This window comes from Lipophrys pholis, assembly GCF_963383615.2.
Source record: "Lipophrys pholis genome assembly, chromosome: 15".
Classification (NCBI taxonomy): Eukaryota; Metazoa; Chordata; class Actinopteri; order Blenniiformes; family Blenniidae; genus Lipophrys; species Lipophrys pholis.
The window spans coordinates 16,344,427-16,358,977 of NC_137642.1; the positions used below are offsets into that span (position 1 = coordinate 16,344,427).

At 45.8% G+C, this 14,551-nt stretch overlaps 4 protein-coding genes across 6 annotated transcripts in view; 1 reads left to right on the forward strand and 3 right to left on the reverse strand.

The window, feature by feature from the left end:
- tacc2 (transforming, acidic coiled-coil containing protein 2) overlaps positions 1 to 1,251 on the reverse strand; it is a 48,174-nt gene extending 46,923 nt beyond the window's left edge. Inside the window, exon 1 of one of the 2 annotated variants that reach the window (XM_080481286.1) lies at positions 793 to 1,251. In XM_080481286.1, coding sequence (XP_080337412.1) covers positions 793 to 903 — 111 coding nt within the window. In that variant the 5' untranslated portion in view covers positions 904 to 1,251. The remainder of the gene's footprint in view (positions 1 to 792) is intronic. The other variant, XM_080481285.1, reaches the window with a different exon arrangement.
- Positions 1,252 to 2,485: 1,234 nt separating this feature from the next.
- On the reverse strand, positions 2,486 to 7,070 carry nsmce4a (NSE4 homolog A, SMC5-SMC6 complex component). 2 transcript variants are annotated; one of them, XM_080482285.1, is made up of 11 exons: positions 6,781 to 7,070; positions 5,879 to 6,127; positions 5,669 to 5,749; positions 5,197 to 5,327; positions 4,951 to 5,102; positions 4,471 to 4,570; positions 4,270 to 4,360; positions 4,071 to 4,165; positions 3,624 to 3,672; positions 3,418 to 3,503; positions 2,486 to 3,310 (listed from the first exon to the last, which is right to left on the reverse strand). In XM_080482285.1, the coding sequence occupies exons 2-11, from the start codon at positions 6,075 to 6,077 to the stop codon at positions 3,245 to 3,247; spliced, it is 1,050 nt and encodes a 349-aa protein (XP_080338411.1). In that variant the 5' UTR covers positions 6,078 to 6,127; positions 6,781 to 7,070; the 3' UTR covers positions 2,486 to 3,244. The 2 variants fall into 2 exon arrangements, with proteins under 2 accessions (XP_080338411.1, XP_080338410.1); XM_080482284.1 differs by having other exon boundaries at positions 5,879 to 6,200; positions 6,781 to 7,025.
- Positions 7,071 to 7,984: 914 nt separating this feature from the next.
- On the forward strand, positions 7,985 to 11,252 carry LOC308120442 (uncharacterized protein). Its single transcript, XM_080481054.1, has 2 exons — positions 7,985 to 8,085; positions 8,181 to 11,252. The coding sequence occupies exon 2, from the start codon at positions 8,274 to 8,276 to the stop codon at positions 9,963 to 9,965; it is 1,692 nt and encodes a 563-aa protein (XP_080337180.1). The 5' UTR covers positions 7,985 to 8,085; positions 8,181 to 8,273; the 3' UTR covers positions 9,966 to 11,252.
- On the reverse strand, positions 10,750 to 13,857 carry LOC308120443 (zinc transporter ZIP9). The gene is made up of 7 exons (XM_080481055.1): positions 13,513 to 13,857; positions 13,170 to 13,275; positions 12,734 to 12,901; positions 12,565 to 12,633; positions 12,155 to 12,240; positions 11,932 to 12,066; positions 10,750 to 11,829 (listed from the first exon to the last, which is right to left on the reverse strand). Exons 1-7 carry the CDS (start codon positions 13,606 to 13,608, stop codon positions 11,587 to 11,589), a joined length of 903 nt encoding a protein of 300 aa, XP_080337181.1. The 5' UTR covers positions 13,609 to 13,857; the 3' UTR covers positions 10,750 to 11,586.
- Positions 13,858 to 14,551: the final 694 nt, after the last annotated feature.

Sequence of the window (14,551 nt, forward strand, 5' to 3'; positions counted from 1 at the left end):
GCTATTTTTGCTTTAGACGCAGGACACGGGACAGAAGTGGGGACAGGATGAGGGGAGGAGTGGGAGGAGACAGAACCAGAGCTGTGGATGCCATGTCTGCCCGGCAAGGTAATGGGAGGGTGGGATTGTAAACAAACAAAGCGTGTTGGGTGAGCAGAGGAGTGAGGGCTGACTGATCATATAGCAGAGGCTGCGGCAGTATTCAAACCACCTGTGGCTGAACCATAATACCCATACATTTACATTCATTCGTCACTTTGACACTGTGTCGGTGCTGTTTCAGTGCTTTACCTGCTGCCCCCCCCCCCCCCCCCCCCCCCCCAGGGGCTGGGCAGTAATGGACCTTTACATGCAACAGCAACACACAAACACAAAGCAAATAACAGGCAAGAATATAAGAGTTACTGACAAAAGAGGAGATGGTAAATTTAGATTTTATCTTCTAGATTTTGTCATCATCTCTAGCTCAGTGAGGACTAATTATGATTTGTGTTAATAATTTACTCTCTTAAACTAAAATTCATCTCATTCAAAGACACAGCCGATCTTCCTTCCATCTCCCTCTATACTTTTATTCTCAGCTCCTCCCTTCCAGAGTTCCTGCTTTCTGGCTCCAGCTCCTTCTCTCTGCTGACATCGCCCCTCCTCCAACTTAAGGATGCATCCTCTCTCTCTCTCTCTCCAGCTCCTGATCAGTTCCATCTATACTTCCCACTATGGCGTGCTCCCCCTGCTCACTGACAATACACGTTGACGCGGCACTGCAGACAGCCTCTGCTCGCCACTCTTTACCTTGCTGTGTGGGATTCCGATGCAGCTTCCCATCTTGTATTCCATGTCCTCTTCTGGTGAAGTGACTCTGGCACTACACGGCTGGCAAAGCACCTTCCTGCAGAACTGCATCCTTACCAGTCAGACTCAGCATCGCCCGAGCAGGTGGATCTCTGCAGGAGTGTGTGTGTGTGTGTGTGCACGCCTCAGTGTCTCTGGGAGTGTGTGCCTCAGTGACTAACGATTGCACGACACCGCATTGCCAGTGGTGCTCCGGTGACATATATTTTCAGGCCATTGTTATATAAAAAAATCTCCATTACATAAGAAATGCAGCCGAATCAAATGAAAGGCAAAAAAAAAAGAAAAAAGAAAAAGACAGGAGCGTTTCTCTCCCGTCTCAGATGGAGCTCAGCTTCACGTCACTGCACACGAGAGCAGAGAGAAACACTGCTTTGGTGGGAAAATGTTCACACACACAGAGAGAGAGAGAGAGAGAGAGAGAGAGAGTGAGAGGACAGAATGGGAGGCTGCTTCATGTGTGCATGTCTCTTTAAAAGACCCCAGAGAAGCAGTGATGATGTTGTTAGCGGTGCAGCATCATGATGATGATAGTGTGTTCGCCCGAATAATCTCATTAAGTTCAGTCAACTAAATAAACAGTTCTTGAAAAAAAAGAAAAGAAAAATACAGCAAAGCAGAATGAGTTATTGTGTTTTCCACATAGATTTTGTTCATGAAACATGCACACCAAGAGTACACCAATAGAAACCCTGCATCACAATTTTTTCATTCATCATTAATACGTATTTTGTGATTAGTTCAAATATACAAATATTTTTAAGTGTCAATGCCACAGATTCATGAAATGTAGCTTACTTTGCCCCATACAGTTAATAGGTACCTGAGTTATGAACTAAAAAAATGACTACATCATCCTGTTAACCACCAATAGGCCCCGTACTGGAGCCATTCCGAAATGAAAGAGGAAGTCAGAAACAACACATTAACAGAAATATTTGAAAGTTAATCCAGTCACCATCCAACTGGAGATAATCCAAATTTACTCTGGACAACAGCAGGAGCCACACTGAACTGGACACAGACTCAATCATACGTTTCATACGCACAAAACAGTCAAGAATCTAAACAATTACAACGGTTGAATGATGAACTTATGGAGGAGTAAACGTGCCAAAACCAAATAAACAAATGCACCACCAGATAACCGCCTAAATGTGTCATTAATGTATTAAAATACCAATTCACTCCACATTAAAAGCATGTGTAACTACCTCACTATTCTACCAACCATCTCGTGGTCTGGTGCTGCAGAACCTCATGAACTCGGAACTCAAAATGCGACTAATTCTTTCACGTGGATGTGTGGGTCTGTGCAGTGGAAGTGAATTGGCGTGTGCACTTTCTTTGTGTGTACGCTCTTTATTCACTGGTGTGTTTTGTGAGCGCGTGTGTCGACTTGGGAGGCAGAATGAGGAAGTGCTTGTATGTGTGGGCGTGCCCTGCGTGTGAGCCTTACGAGTCTTCGCTCACTCTCTCCTGTCAAGTCTTCTTAAAGGCTGAATTGTTTTGGAAAACGATCCACGTGCTTCCTGCACTCTAAACAGTGAAGGTTAAAAAAAATAAAAGATAAAAAAAAGTAGCACAGACGATCCATAAGTGCTGACACAGGTCATCCTTGAAACACAAGACTGCAAAATTACACATCATTCTTTATGAGACAAAAACAAGATTCCGATAACACACACACATTTGTTTCCATGTGGCTATATGATGGCAAAAAATAATTTATTTGATAACACAAGTTTGTGCGTGAAAATACAAAATATCAATGAAACCTTGGTTCAAAGACATTTTCGAAGGTTTTTTTTTCTGCTATTACCATATGATGATCTCAGCCCCGCCCCTCCACAACCCCACCCTGAATCAGGATGGGATATGAGAGGGACGACCAAGAACATAGAGCCATCACACAAAGGAAAAGTGATCAGTCTTAAAAGCTTGAATCCAGCTAATACAAAGGGAGTCCTCAAATGCAGCACAAAGCAATAAAACGAGACCTGCATAAAGGAATCATTTGTGAAGAAGAATAATGTAAATCTGATGAAAACTGACATCATTCATACCCGGAAAGGTCTGATCTTTCATGTGAATTAAAACAAGGTGATACAGAATATTGATAATGGAGCTCTCACTTTGGATTGTTGCATGAAGTCTCCAGTTTCATCACAGTGCCGTTACATTAGTTTGTTGTCCAAGAAACCAAATGTAATTTTCATAAATTCAATACATGCATCTTACTTTAAATACGTAAGAAACAAATTAAGACAGGATTTTTCTTCTTTTTTTTTTTTTTTTTGTCTTTTAATATTCAAACTTGTAAAAAAAAAAAAACAAACAAACAAACAAACAGTGGAACATTTTAAAATCAAGGAAAAGTCACAAGGCTGCGTCACTGATTTGACGTGTTCAGGGGCTGAATCATCGTCTCTCGGATGTCGAAGGCATCTATCAGCTCCTAGAAAAAAAAAAAAAAAACAGAAACGGTATGAAGTGACAAGCTATCGACCCCAAAATTGGAAATACAAGATCAAACTCTGAGCTCTGAGCTCAACGTTCACGAACCTTCCATGTCTTGGGGGTGATGGACAGGATGCACTGTTTAGAACTGACCGAGTCTTCAGCTTGCCCCTCCTCTTCCTCCAGCGGCGCTGACATCAAAATACACATCATTCGCTTCGGGATATTGGTTTTTTTTAAATGTGTGTGTGTGTGTGAGTGTGTGTTCTCCCAGGTAGAATGAATCAACAAAATAGTAAAACTTGTCTTACCTATGCAGGGCAGTTTATCTTCATCGAGATACAACCGTGCCAACCTGTCCTGAAACACAAACGATGTCGGTTCAACACTTCAAATCACTTTTACACAGAAAAATCTTCATGGAGCTCAATGGACACCAAGAGCATCTCTCACACTCTCACACACACACACACTCTCACACACACACACACACACACACACACACACACACACACACACACACACACACACACACACACACACACACACACACACACACACACACACACACACACACACACACACACACACACACACACACACACACACACACACACACACACACACACACACACACACACACACACACACACACACACACACACACACAATGATCAACATTCACACGGTTATTTTCTCATTATAACAGAAATACAGCCGACGTGCCCAGAGTGACCATAAGCTTCAGAACATCTCACCCTTATAAGAAACGAAGTGTGGAAAATGTTCTCCACCGTCCGGGAAAAAGAGTTGGGGTCGATGACAAAATCGTAATACGAAATGGCTGACATCGCTGGAACCGGAACAGAAAACACATCTCAGCGACACACATTTGAAAGCGGGTGAAATGTCCGTGGGGTGGGGTGGGGGTGGGGGAGGGGGTGGATCTACACTCACGATCATCTTTGTGGTAACTTTTCAAATATCCCAGGATCCTCTCCACTTCTTTCTCTGTTGCTTCCTGGTGGGACTCTCCCATTTTCTTCAGCTGAAGACGAACATGAACGCGACGCAGTAAATACGAAGGCTATGACGGCCCCCCATGGAAACACCGATATTCATAGAAGTGGACTCTGAAGCCAAGAAAAGTTGAGCTACCTGAGTGGGCATTATCCGTTGAGCCTCCTTGGTGGGGGCTTTCCTTTGGCGCTCCGTCTTTTGTTTGGTAGGAGGCGGCTCTGCATGGAAGGACCCCATCCTGATGTCAACGACACGGCAAGCGAAGAAGTCAGAGACGTACTTACAAACAGTTTGAGGAGATCAAAGAAAACCCACAACAAATGGCTTGTTTTTAAAATCAATCTTTAAAAAAAAACCAAATAAACATGATTACATGGAATACCTATGTATTTCAATCAAATTAAAACCAACCGTGTCCTTAAAACTAGTGCTGCCCCCTTCTGATTCTTTTTTTTGTGTGTGAGCACTTCTTCAGACACAAACAGGCTCAGTGCCTGACATTTAAAAAAAAAAAAAAAAAAAAAAAAAAAAGTAGGTCGCCCTTATTATTCACTAAGCAAGACCCTAACCTCAAACCTCTAATTTCAGATCACTGCAGCTACTACAAAACATACTTACATGTAGTGGAACGAGGGCGCCGTCCTGAAACAGCGCTCTGCTCTCCTGGCTAATCTGTGCCAGGCGTCCGGAGGCAGGTAACCTTCGACGGTCCCTCCGTTCTGCTGCTCATCCTCCCCGTTCGCCAGTCGGTTCAGACCCATGAAGGAGAGCTGTGCAGAGAGCAGAGAGGACGCCACATGACCAGGAGAATCCCTGATGTAATACTGCCGCAGTGTTCCTTCTTCTTCCCGTCTTTCAACTCACAACGTTTTCAGCAAAAGCGGTGGGATCAAAAGACGCCCCTTCAGAAAACAGCTGGCTGGCTTTCTCCTTGCCCAGGTCTGACGCCACCACCAGCAGCTGAGCATCCAGCGCCGCTTCTCTCGCCTGCCGAACTGCCAGAGGAGCACAGTAGACAAATCACAAGGAGCCATCCCTACAGCCTCACGGGCCATGTGTACTGCTACTCTGGAAATTTTGCAAACACAAAATGACTAAAGATAAATGTTTTTTTTTTTTCTACACTCAAGTTAAGAAATCCCATTAATTGTTTTAACTGTGTAATTAAAATACACAAGCCGCTAACAAACATTAGGAGGTAATCCGGTGTAACAAACTGTAACAAACCTTTATAAGGGAAAATTATAACCATTGTAATTCAGTCAAGCTGTACATTTTTCTGCCACATATCTGACCCATGATATATTAATCAATCACTGGCGTTTCCTTTACATACCATCTTTGAAAAGCTTGTTTGCCTCCTCGAGAACCTCTGTCAGCTTGTTGTTGGTGGGACTCAGGATGTCCTCCCGGTTCTCTGGGGGTGAGACACACAAGAAGGGGAGCACATTGGTGATTCCTCCAGACACCTGCTCGGCTCGACTCGACGCCCCCCCCCCCCCCCCCCCCCCCCCAAAAAGCAGAACCACCGTGTGTCACTACTCACGTTGCACTGAGCTGATCAGGTCCCGGTACTTGCTCCGTATTTCCCTCCTGAGGCTGGGATCGTTGTCGTCGTCCTGCAGCTCCGCCGGGACGAAGTCGGAGGCGCGTTCCTCCTCGTCGCTGTGCCGCTGCTCTGCTCTCTTTCTGCCCGCGGAGCCATTCTGCCGGGGAGACTCCTCTCCACCTCGGCGTCTCTTCATCGTTACTCGGAAACTGAGACGGAAATCGTCCCCAAAAAACACCGACGGCCCTGTGTTGTTTACAGCCGCGTCATGGAGTCGTCGTGGCAGTTTTGATATAAAACCGACATAACAGGAGCCGACCTGATAAAACGGGTTTCAATCGGACTTCAGTCAAAGACGATAAAAAAGAAACATCAAGATAAACATCTGCCGCTCTCCCGCCAGCACAAAGGAAACGCGGAAAATCGCGTGGCAGTATATCGCACAATAATGTCAACATGTGGTGAACGTAACACGTCGTGTTTAACTGCTCAGCAACAGCAAAATGCAACGTCTTTCAATGTGCCGTTTAACGCCTTTATAGTATGGAACTGTGATCTTAGTGCAAGCACACTGACCGAAACAACCCAAACGGTGAATGAACATGCATGTTTGTGTCCAAATAACTCAATAAATCTCGGATCGAAACGAGAGATCGTAGCGATACGGCAAAAGCGGACATGCTACAACGGGAACCATCTCCATTCAACTGCATCATCTTTGGTTACGTTAGCGTTAGCCGCTGTTAGCTGACAGGGAAGTAGCAGTGCTGGAAATGTTTCTGAGCAGTAAAGAGATCCTTCTGTCCGCCTCCAACCAGAAACAATCTCACGGCAATATCACGACTTGATCCGGCTGCTTAAAAACGGGATCTATCTGTTTTGACGTTGTTTGAACGTACCTGTGCCGCAAAACGGTGCTGCCCGCCAGAAGTATGTTGCTAAACAACAGAGGACGAAGTCAGTTTGGTATTGGTCGTAAACCAAAATAGAAAGTGAAACTCGACATTAAAGTTATTATTAGGGTCCGAGCACTGACAGTGTATAGGACCCTATTGAAATTATAAAGATTATTATTATGATTATGATTACCCCAAAACAAACGCGTTTTTGAGGACCCTAACCCATAATATACATAACTTTTTGTGAAACTTTGCACACTCGTCCGGTGAAATATTTGATCATTTGTGGGAGTTACTCATGTGAATTGCAAAATGACTCAACGGCACCGCCTGCAAAATTGGAAAAAGGTAGCCCCAGAATCCTGTTTCGCTGAGACCTACGAAAATCGTCACACATATTTAACCATAGACATAGTATAAAAAAAGGAAAAAGTACAAAAGAAGTTGTAGTATTTGCTTTTTGTATTTTAAAATTTGATATAATACTATAGGACTTTCTTTTTGCATTGTCGACACAAGAATTAATTCCATGATACTATTGCACTGCAGAAAAAAATGAGAGAAGAAAGAAAAATAAATCTGAGGAGAATGAAATTTAATTCAATCTAAACTCTGAAATCAACGAAAATAATTTAAGATTTCTTTACACAAATATAACTAGTATTAAAGTAAAACATACTTTTTCAAAATACAAGACACTGTGATTTATTTTTTTCCAGGACATGAATAATTTAAGTAATGTGAGCCATTCGTTTTAAATTCATTCGCAGGACAAAAAACAAAATCTTTTTATCTTTACTGTGTTTCATACGTAAATAAGAACACCAAATACTACAATATCCAGAAGCCACCAGGGTTTCCAAGCACCACAGATGAAGATAGACAAAAATAACGACGATCAAACATACCTTCTTAAGGTTCTTGACAAAGGAAAAACACAAATTTCACTTTACTTAGATTTTTTTTCTATGTATAAAAAAGAAGAGTTTGAACAGAGAACAATCTCGCTGTTGCTTTATTTTTTAAGTAGACGTAGCGCAACATTTTTATCGGTGTTTTAGATGTTGTTGCCACAAGCAGCCTCAAAAACTTTAGGGGTGACAAACCGAGCAGCAGCCTGCAGACTGTCCGTCACCGGTAGGTGACGCTGTGATAAAAATGTGACACTATCCTACCTGAGAATGAGAAAGGCCACTTCCTGTCCACTGTTACCATGGTAACCAAAAGAGTCGTACCGTCACTTCCAGCTGACAGAAACCGCGCACGAGCCTTTATTTTTTTTAAATCCACAAGTTCGAAGTTATGGTTCGTGATTTCACCTTTTTGCTTTTTATTGTTGTTGTTGCTAGTTTGGTTTGTGTGTGAGCAAAATAACAAACATTTGACGTTGTTTGTTCCAGGTGAGACGAAGACAACGAGACGTAGCTAATCCTCTCCTGACCTGAAGCCGTGAAGACTCTGCTTGTTTTTTTCTTTTCTTTTTTTTTTCTATCATGGAGGAGCGGAGCTCCAGTTCCCGGGTGCTCCGTTTGGACCTGAATAACTTCGACTCGGCCGCAGCAGAGAGGAGTCGCTACGTGTTGACGAGCCCCCGCTCGCTGGAGTCTTGTGCTCGGCTCGGTATTAAACCTGTCCAGCTCCTCATTAAGTCTCTGAACGGGCTCATTGCAGAGCGACGTGTGGTGCCCCTCGGGGTGATGGGAGTCATGCACGAATCTTATGAAAAGGAGAGAATGAAGCTCTTACAAATGTGCCGCGAGGAGAGAGAGCGGATTATCATCCAAGCTGCAAGGCAGCCAGGCAGTGCTCGAGCCTCAGGCCTGGAGGTGTTGTCTAATACTGATCAGTCAGCACATGGGCCAGTGCCCTATGCAGAGCTTTGCTTGAGAGGAAAGTCTTTTAGCGGCTCCAAATCCTCTGTTGTGGGTATAAAAGAGCCAGACAGGAGCACAGTCAGCAGCAGCTTCAACCTGGGAGACGTCAGACACACTCCAGCCACTGAGGTGAAACTACAGAGGATTGCTAAAAACATCAAGAAGGAAATGTGTGTCACGGTGTCAGAGAGAGACCGCAAGATAGCAGCTCTCATGTTGGCCAGGCATGAGGAGGAGCAGGCTCAGCAGAAGCTCTGTCAGCGGGAAGAACAGGAATGGCAGGATGTGCGCAGACGGGAGGAGGCCCAGCATGCTGAAGCTGAAAGAGCAAGAAGGAAAAAACTGAGGCAGAGGACCAGGCAGTGGCACAAGGAGCTGGAGGCCCGCAGGAGGCTCAGGGAGGCTCAGGAGGAAGAGAGAGCGGGAAGACTTGAAATGCAGGTGGTGCTGCATGAAGCTCGCTGGAGGAGGCTGAAGGAGGATGTGGATGCACGGCGCAGAGAAAAGATGGAGGCCGCGCAGAAAGAGGCAGAGGGCCGCAAACGTTACCAGGAGACGCTGCTGAGGCAGAAGGAAGAGGGAGAGGAACAGATGCGAGCGAGGGAGAGGCAGGTCGCAGCGGAGAGGGAGGAAAAAGCCCAAAAACGAAAACTGCTGCAGGAGAAAAGGGATCGCGAGAGGCGGCAGGAAGAAAACCGCAAAGAGCTGCTCAGACACATCCTCTTGAAGCAGCATGTCGCACAGAGGACGGAGGAGGAGGAGGCGCACATGAGGGCCACACTGGAGAAGAAGCTTCAACTCTCCTGTGAGAAACAGGCCCAGGCAGTGGAGGCCCGGCTGAAGGAGCAGCAGGAGCGAGCAGCTCTGGAGGAGGAGCAGCTTCACAGAGCGCAGCTGAAGGCAGAGCTGCAAAGCATCCGGCATCTGACTCACAAGCAGATCCTGGCCCACCTGAGCCAGCGTCGCATGGAAAGAGCTGCGCTGCAGGCGTCGGCGCAGCAGAGGGACCGAGCTCAGCGGGTGCAAAGGAACAATCGACGCAGGCACCTCCTGCACCAGAGGCTCCGGGAGAACCTGCAGAGGGCGGAGGAGGCCACGTGCAAGCTCCGGGAGGGCTACGTCTCCGTGAAAGACTGGAAGAGGGAGAGACTGCAAAGGCAGCGGGAGCAGATACAGGAGGAGGCGCACAGGCAGGCTCGAGCCTCCTTCCACATGAGAGAGCGAGTGAAGCAGCAGACACGCAGTCGAACCTTCGATCAGATGGCCCTGGAAGCCCAGCTGACCGCCTCCATAAGCCACATAAAGCTATGAAACCAACCAACAAAGGAATTCTAACCACAGAAAATAACCGTTTTGTATTTATATGTTCATTCAGTTTGAGGTAGAACAGCAATCCCACAAGTCAGCTGTACTGTTCGCTCCGAGTTGCCTGTAGTCACGACAGTCTCTTTGCCAGGAGCTACATTGTCTTTTGAGTTATTAAACATTATTTAGACGAAAATATTTCAAAATGTAAACCGTGCTCGAGGCTGTGCTCACAGTCAGTCATATCTTATTGGAGGCAATATTGTTGAAATCCATGAAATTCTGCACTGTTTATTTATTTTAGGAATAGGATTAAACCACTTGACCTTGTCTGACCTTTTAAATGAACCTCCCATCGGAATAATAAATACTGCCAGGGACGAGTGGCACAGAATAAATGTCACATCTGAAAATGGACTTTCAGGTGTCTTTCACATAAACGGCTGTGCTCTATGGAATAACAATTGTATTTGTAAAGAAATACCCTTTTGACCTCACTGCATGATATCCTCAGGTTCAGAATGGTTGTAAACCAGGCGACTCTGACAACAGTTCAGATTCAGAGCAGCGAGAACACGCGCAGTCCTTAAATGAGCTACGTTTTACCTTTACACTGCTCAAGAATAATGAGCAACCTGTACGATTCCTCCAAGAAATGGTGATAATAATAGTTGCCTAATAACGTCAAATGCGTCGGAAAACCGATGTTTCCCCTGGAACTTGAAATGCTACGAAACGCCTGTAAAAACCAAACAGTGGTTGTGTTCAATGTTTAGAAAACGAGCCATTTTAACACAAGGAAGACATTTTTATTTCACCTATTTCATGGCCTGCACATTCTAAATAGGCAGTATTAAATTATTAAAGACAATAAAACCACAGCACTTGATGAGCAGACATGTATGTACCGTACCACCTTAGCACATCACACAGAAGTTGTTTGTTCCTGCCAGACGTTTGACTGCAAATCTAAAATAGTCTGTCAGCTTTTTTTTTTTTTTCCACATTCCAAACCAGTGGCTTCTCCGTCTTTCATTTACTAAAAGCTCACAGAGAACACACACACACACACACACACTCTCGCCAACATAGCAAAGCTCTGTTCAGTCTCTCAGGTCTAGAAAGTGTCTAGTTTTTCTTTGATATGTGCAAATCTAATTTGAGAACCTCAGAGCTGGAAGAGCCTCAGTCGGGGACCATTATTTCAAACCTCAACAGAAAAAAACAACTGCACATAAATCTCTAATGTTTTGATCCTCTGTACTATTGCTCGTATAAATAAATTGAAAATCTAAACATGGTTTGGTGCTTTTAATTGTACAAAAGACTTTGATTTAAAAAAAAAAAAGAAAGTGTGCACCTTCATTCTCGCACTGCTTTGGTACTGGACACTATCAGGTTGTTTGGAGTTTCACTTGGAAGAAGCTTTGACCACGAACACAATGAGAGTAAACAACACCGTTTCCCTGGAAAGGACAGTCGTCAATGAACGACACACTGGCTGGACGACAAAACCAGTTTCGCTGAAATCCGAGAACATCAAGCGGCCCGGAGTCGTATTAAACAGGCAGCCGGGCAGTTTCCCTTCGAAGTGTGGCGCGCCACGCACTTTGACCTTCGCCCTCTCCTAGTCGTCGTGCAGCCCGAGAGCCAGCACCACAGGAAGTCCCACGCCGAGGACGAGGGTGACGCTCTCCAGCAACCCCAAATGTCGCTGGTTGTGGGTGTGGCCTTCGGGGGGGAGCTGGTCGGTCCTGTTGTTGCTGACCTCGGGGAGAACGTGCACCGTGGCCACATAGAGGAAAGTGCCCGCCGAGAAGAGCATACCCACGCCTGTCGCAGTGAGCTGGTCCTGGGACGAACTGCCAGACTGTGGGAACAAAAAACACGTCGCGCTAGAGGAACACGGAACAGCGCGTCCTCGCGCGCCTATGATGCACGGACACCGGCCGGCCAACGTGTACTTCCTTACCGCGCGTAGTATGAAGTAGGTGGTGATAGCGACTATGGGCGCCGCGGCGGAGAAGGCCAACAAATGTCCCTGGACGTGTTTCTTTTCAAGGCCGGCATGCATCAGGAACGAGACCAAACCAAAAGCCGCCGGAGCCTGGGAGGCGAGAAAGAGAGGCAGGCGTCATTATTTGAAACTCTACGCCTCGTTTGTGTGGATTCTGTTGACGGGAGCGTCTCCTCACCTTATGTAGAATCACAGCAAAAAATACTATGACTTGTACCGTCACCTGACCTGTGGCCACAGCAGCTCCAAGAGCAAATCCATCAGCTATTTCCAAAACAGAAGCCTTATTAATGGTCGTATCCTGCTACCTCCGTGAAAGTAAACGTTCCTGCTATTATTGATTGACATTACATAGAGACTGAAGAGTATTCGTGGTTGGATGAGCGATATAGCTTTGTTCCAAGTCCGTCTTTAAACAATCAAAGGTTAAACCCTCCTCCAGGCGGTGCCTCAAAGTTATTTGGTACATAAAAGACGAGCAGTGAAAGAATCACAAGCTGAGTCACATGATGAAGGCATGAGCTGCTTGTTGAGAAACTGCAGTACTATTTTAGCTCGCTGCCACGGAGGAGTGAATGTTTTACGTACCTGCAGCATGAATAACCAGCCCCAACGTGGCCGTGATGTGGACGCTGTTTGACGAACGGGGAGTTTGGCCTGAAATGGAACGTCGTACATGCGACGGCGGTTAATACAACAACAATGGGTGGAGTCGGCAGAGTGCAATGAAGCTGGTGTGAGAGATCCGCCAACTTGCCCCGCATGGAAAGGTAACCTCCCACTTGATCCACCACAAACATGAAGGTGAAGCCGAACGTCAACGCCAGCCCGATGAAGAAGCGAGGCGGCGGGCCCCCCTCTGCAGGAGCCCCACGCCCGACACTGGCGTTCAGAACCGGTGGCACATCAGAGGAGGCGGAGGAAGCTGGAGAGGGAGGCCAAAGAAAAGGAGCCTGTTTTTGATCAGATCCACACAAAAAAGACAAGCAGGCTGAGCAGCTCATTGTTCAGCCCCGCTTTCATCTCCGTGTGCCGCCTTCATCATCTGAAGGGTGCTACAATCAAACACACATACAAATCATGCTGAGTGGGACTGCCATGGATTATGTGTTGTTGTGTTGGATAACCAAGAGGGGGAAAGGGTCGAGTGTGAATGGGGAGTTTGCAGAGAGCGCCCCCCCCCCACCTCTCACCTCTCCACGACTCCTCCAATAAGCCCACACCCTCAGGGATGGTGATGGCCAGAGCTGTCCCACACAGCAGACCTGCCCCCAGGATGGAGACAAACTGCAGGCTTTTCTGAGGATGGACACATGAGCTTTACCAGAGATCCTTTTGGAAGACGACCAACAGTGTCGCATTCCAGAAGAACTCATTAAACACCACGGATTGTGACCCGGACAGAAACACACCTTGAGTCAAACTAGTATGCTGTCTGTCATCGTGAGTGATGTTATGATGTTGTGATGTTATGAAAGCTGCAGAGCAGCCTAGCATTGCATCTGTTCCTGGTCACCAAACAAAGACAGGACTTACTTCAGAGAGTCTGAACAACAGTGGGATGAATCCGAGCAGAAAAGAGCCCACAAACATCGCAACTGATATAAAAGTGATAGTCAGCCCCTCGTCCATGGCGGCGACTTTCCCGTTAAAGGTGCTCCGGTTTACCGATCCTCGGCATTTCAGAGCTGAGCCGTCCGGACAGATGTTCGCAGCTGTCTGTGCTCATCATGTGGCTAACATTTCATTGAAGCACTGCGGCTCCGGCGTCGGAGATCAGCTCTGACTTTCCACGTCGCACCACTCCCGTCTCCCTCCGCCGTCTGCACACCGCGGCGGAGCCTCCGAGGTTCCTACCGCACCGACTCCCGGGAAGCACCTAGCGTCAGACACCTGGAACTGCACCCAGAGCCCGCCTACGTCATCAACCCAAGGCCGTAGCAGGGGAGGGACTTTACCCCAAGTCAAGTTTTTCTGAATGTCTTTTTTTTTTTAAGGAAAACGTCCTCCAGGCAATAATAATGTATCACAATTACATAGCGTGATAAAATAAAAATAGTACTATGGTAGTATTTAAAACTGGTTGGTACTAAGATTCTTAAGTTAGGCATTCATCTATTATGCAAAATAGATTTTTATTGTACCATTTCATCTCATAAAGAATGTAACGTGTATGACTTTTATCTTTTCATAATGAGTTTGGTAGATGAATGAAAGAATCAATCAGGTTTGCATGTTCGTGGGTTTTCTTCTCACAGTTCAAAAACATGCATGTGAGGTAAAATAATGTTTTCTACTATTGTGTGTGTTTTTTACTGCCGTCACGACAGTTCACTGCTGCAACACTGTTTTAACATCTAACATTGCTAGAGAGTGACAATAAAGGACTTCTATTTTATTCTGTTCTAATTGATGACCGAAGCTCTGAAGCCACGTGTGGTTCTTTTGTAGTGGTGCCCTGGTTCATTCATAAAATCATACCTAAATCAACATTTTGTGTTTTCACATTATTGCAAAAGATTTGACTCTTGGTTAAAAATGTCTTTTACAAAAGGCACAACTAAATTGGGGAAGA

Bases quoted from the DNA above. Each gene is read 5' to 3' on its own strand.
- nsmce4a (XM_080482285.1), bottom strand. From the start codon at position 6,077: ATGAAGAGACGCCGAGGTGGAGAGGAGTCTCCCCGGCAGAATGGCTCC. The intron at 5,328-5,668 runs GTATGTAAAGGA...CTCCTCTGGCAG, and splicing joins AAACAAGCTTTTCAAAGATG to TTCGGCAGGCGAGAGAAGCG. The intron at 3,311-3,417 runs GTTCGTGAACGT...TTTTTTTTCTAG, and splicing joins TCACCCCCAAGACATGGAAG to GAGCTGATAGATGCCTTCGA.
- LOC308120442 (XM_080481054.1), top strand. From the start codon at position 8,274: ATGGAGGAGCGGAGCTCCAGTTCCCGGGTGCTCCGTTTGGACCTGAAT.
- LOC308120443 (XM_080481055.1), bottom strand. From the start codon at position 13,608: ATGGACGAGGGGCTGACTATCACTTTTATATCAGTTGCGATGTTTGTG. The intron at 12,902-13,169 runs GTGAGAGGTGGG...CTCCCTCTCCAG, and splicing joins ATTGGAGGAGTCGTGGAGAG to CTTCCTCCGCCTCCTCTGAT. The intron at 12,241-12,564 runs GTACGTAAAACA...TTTTGGAAATAG, and splicing joins GCTGGTTATTCATGCTGCAG to CTGATGGATTTGCTCTTGGA.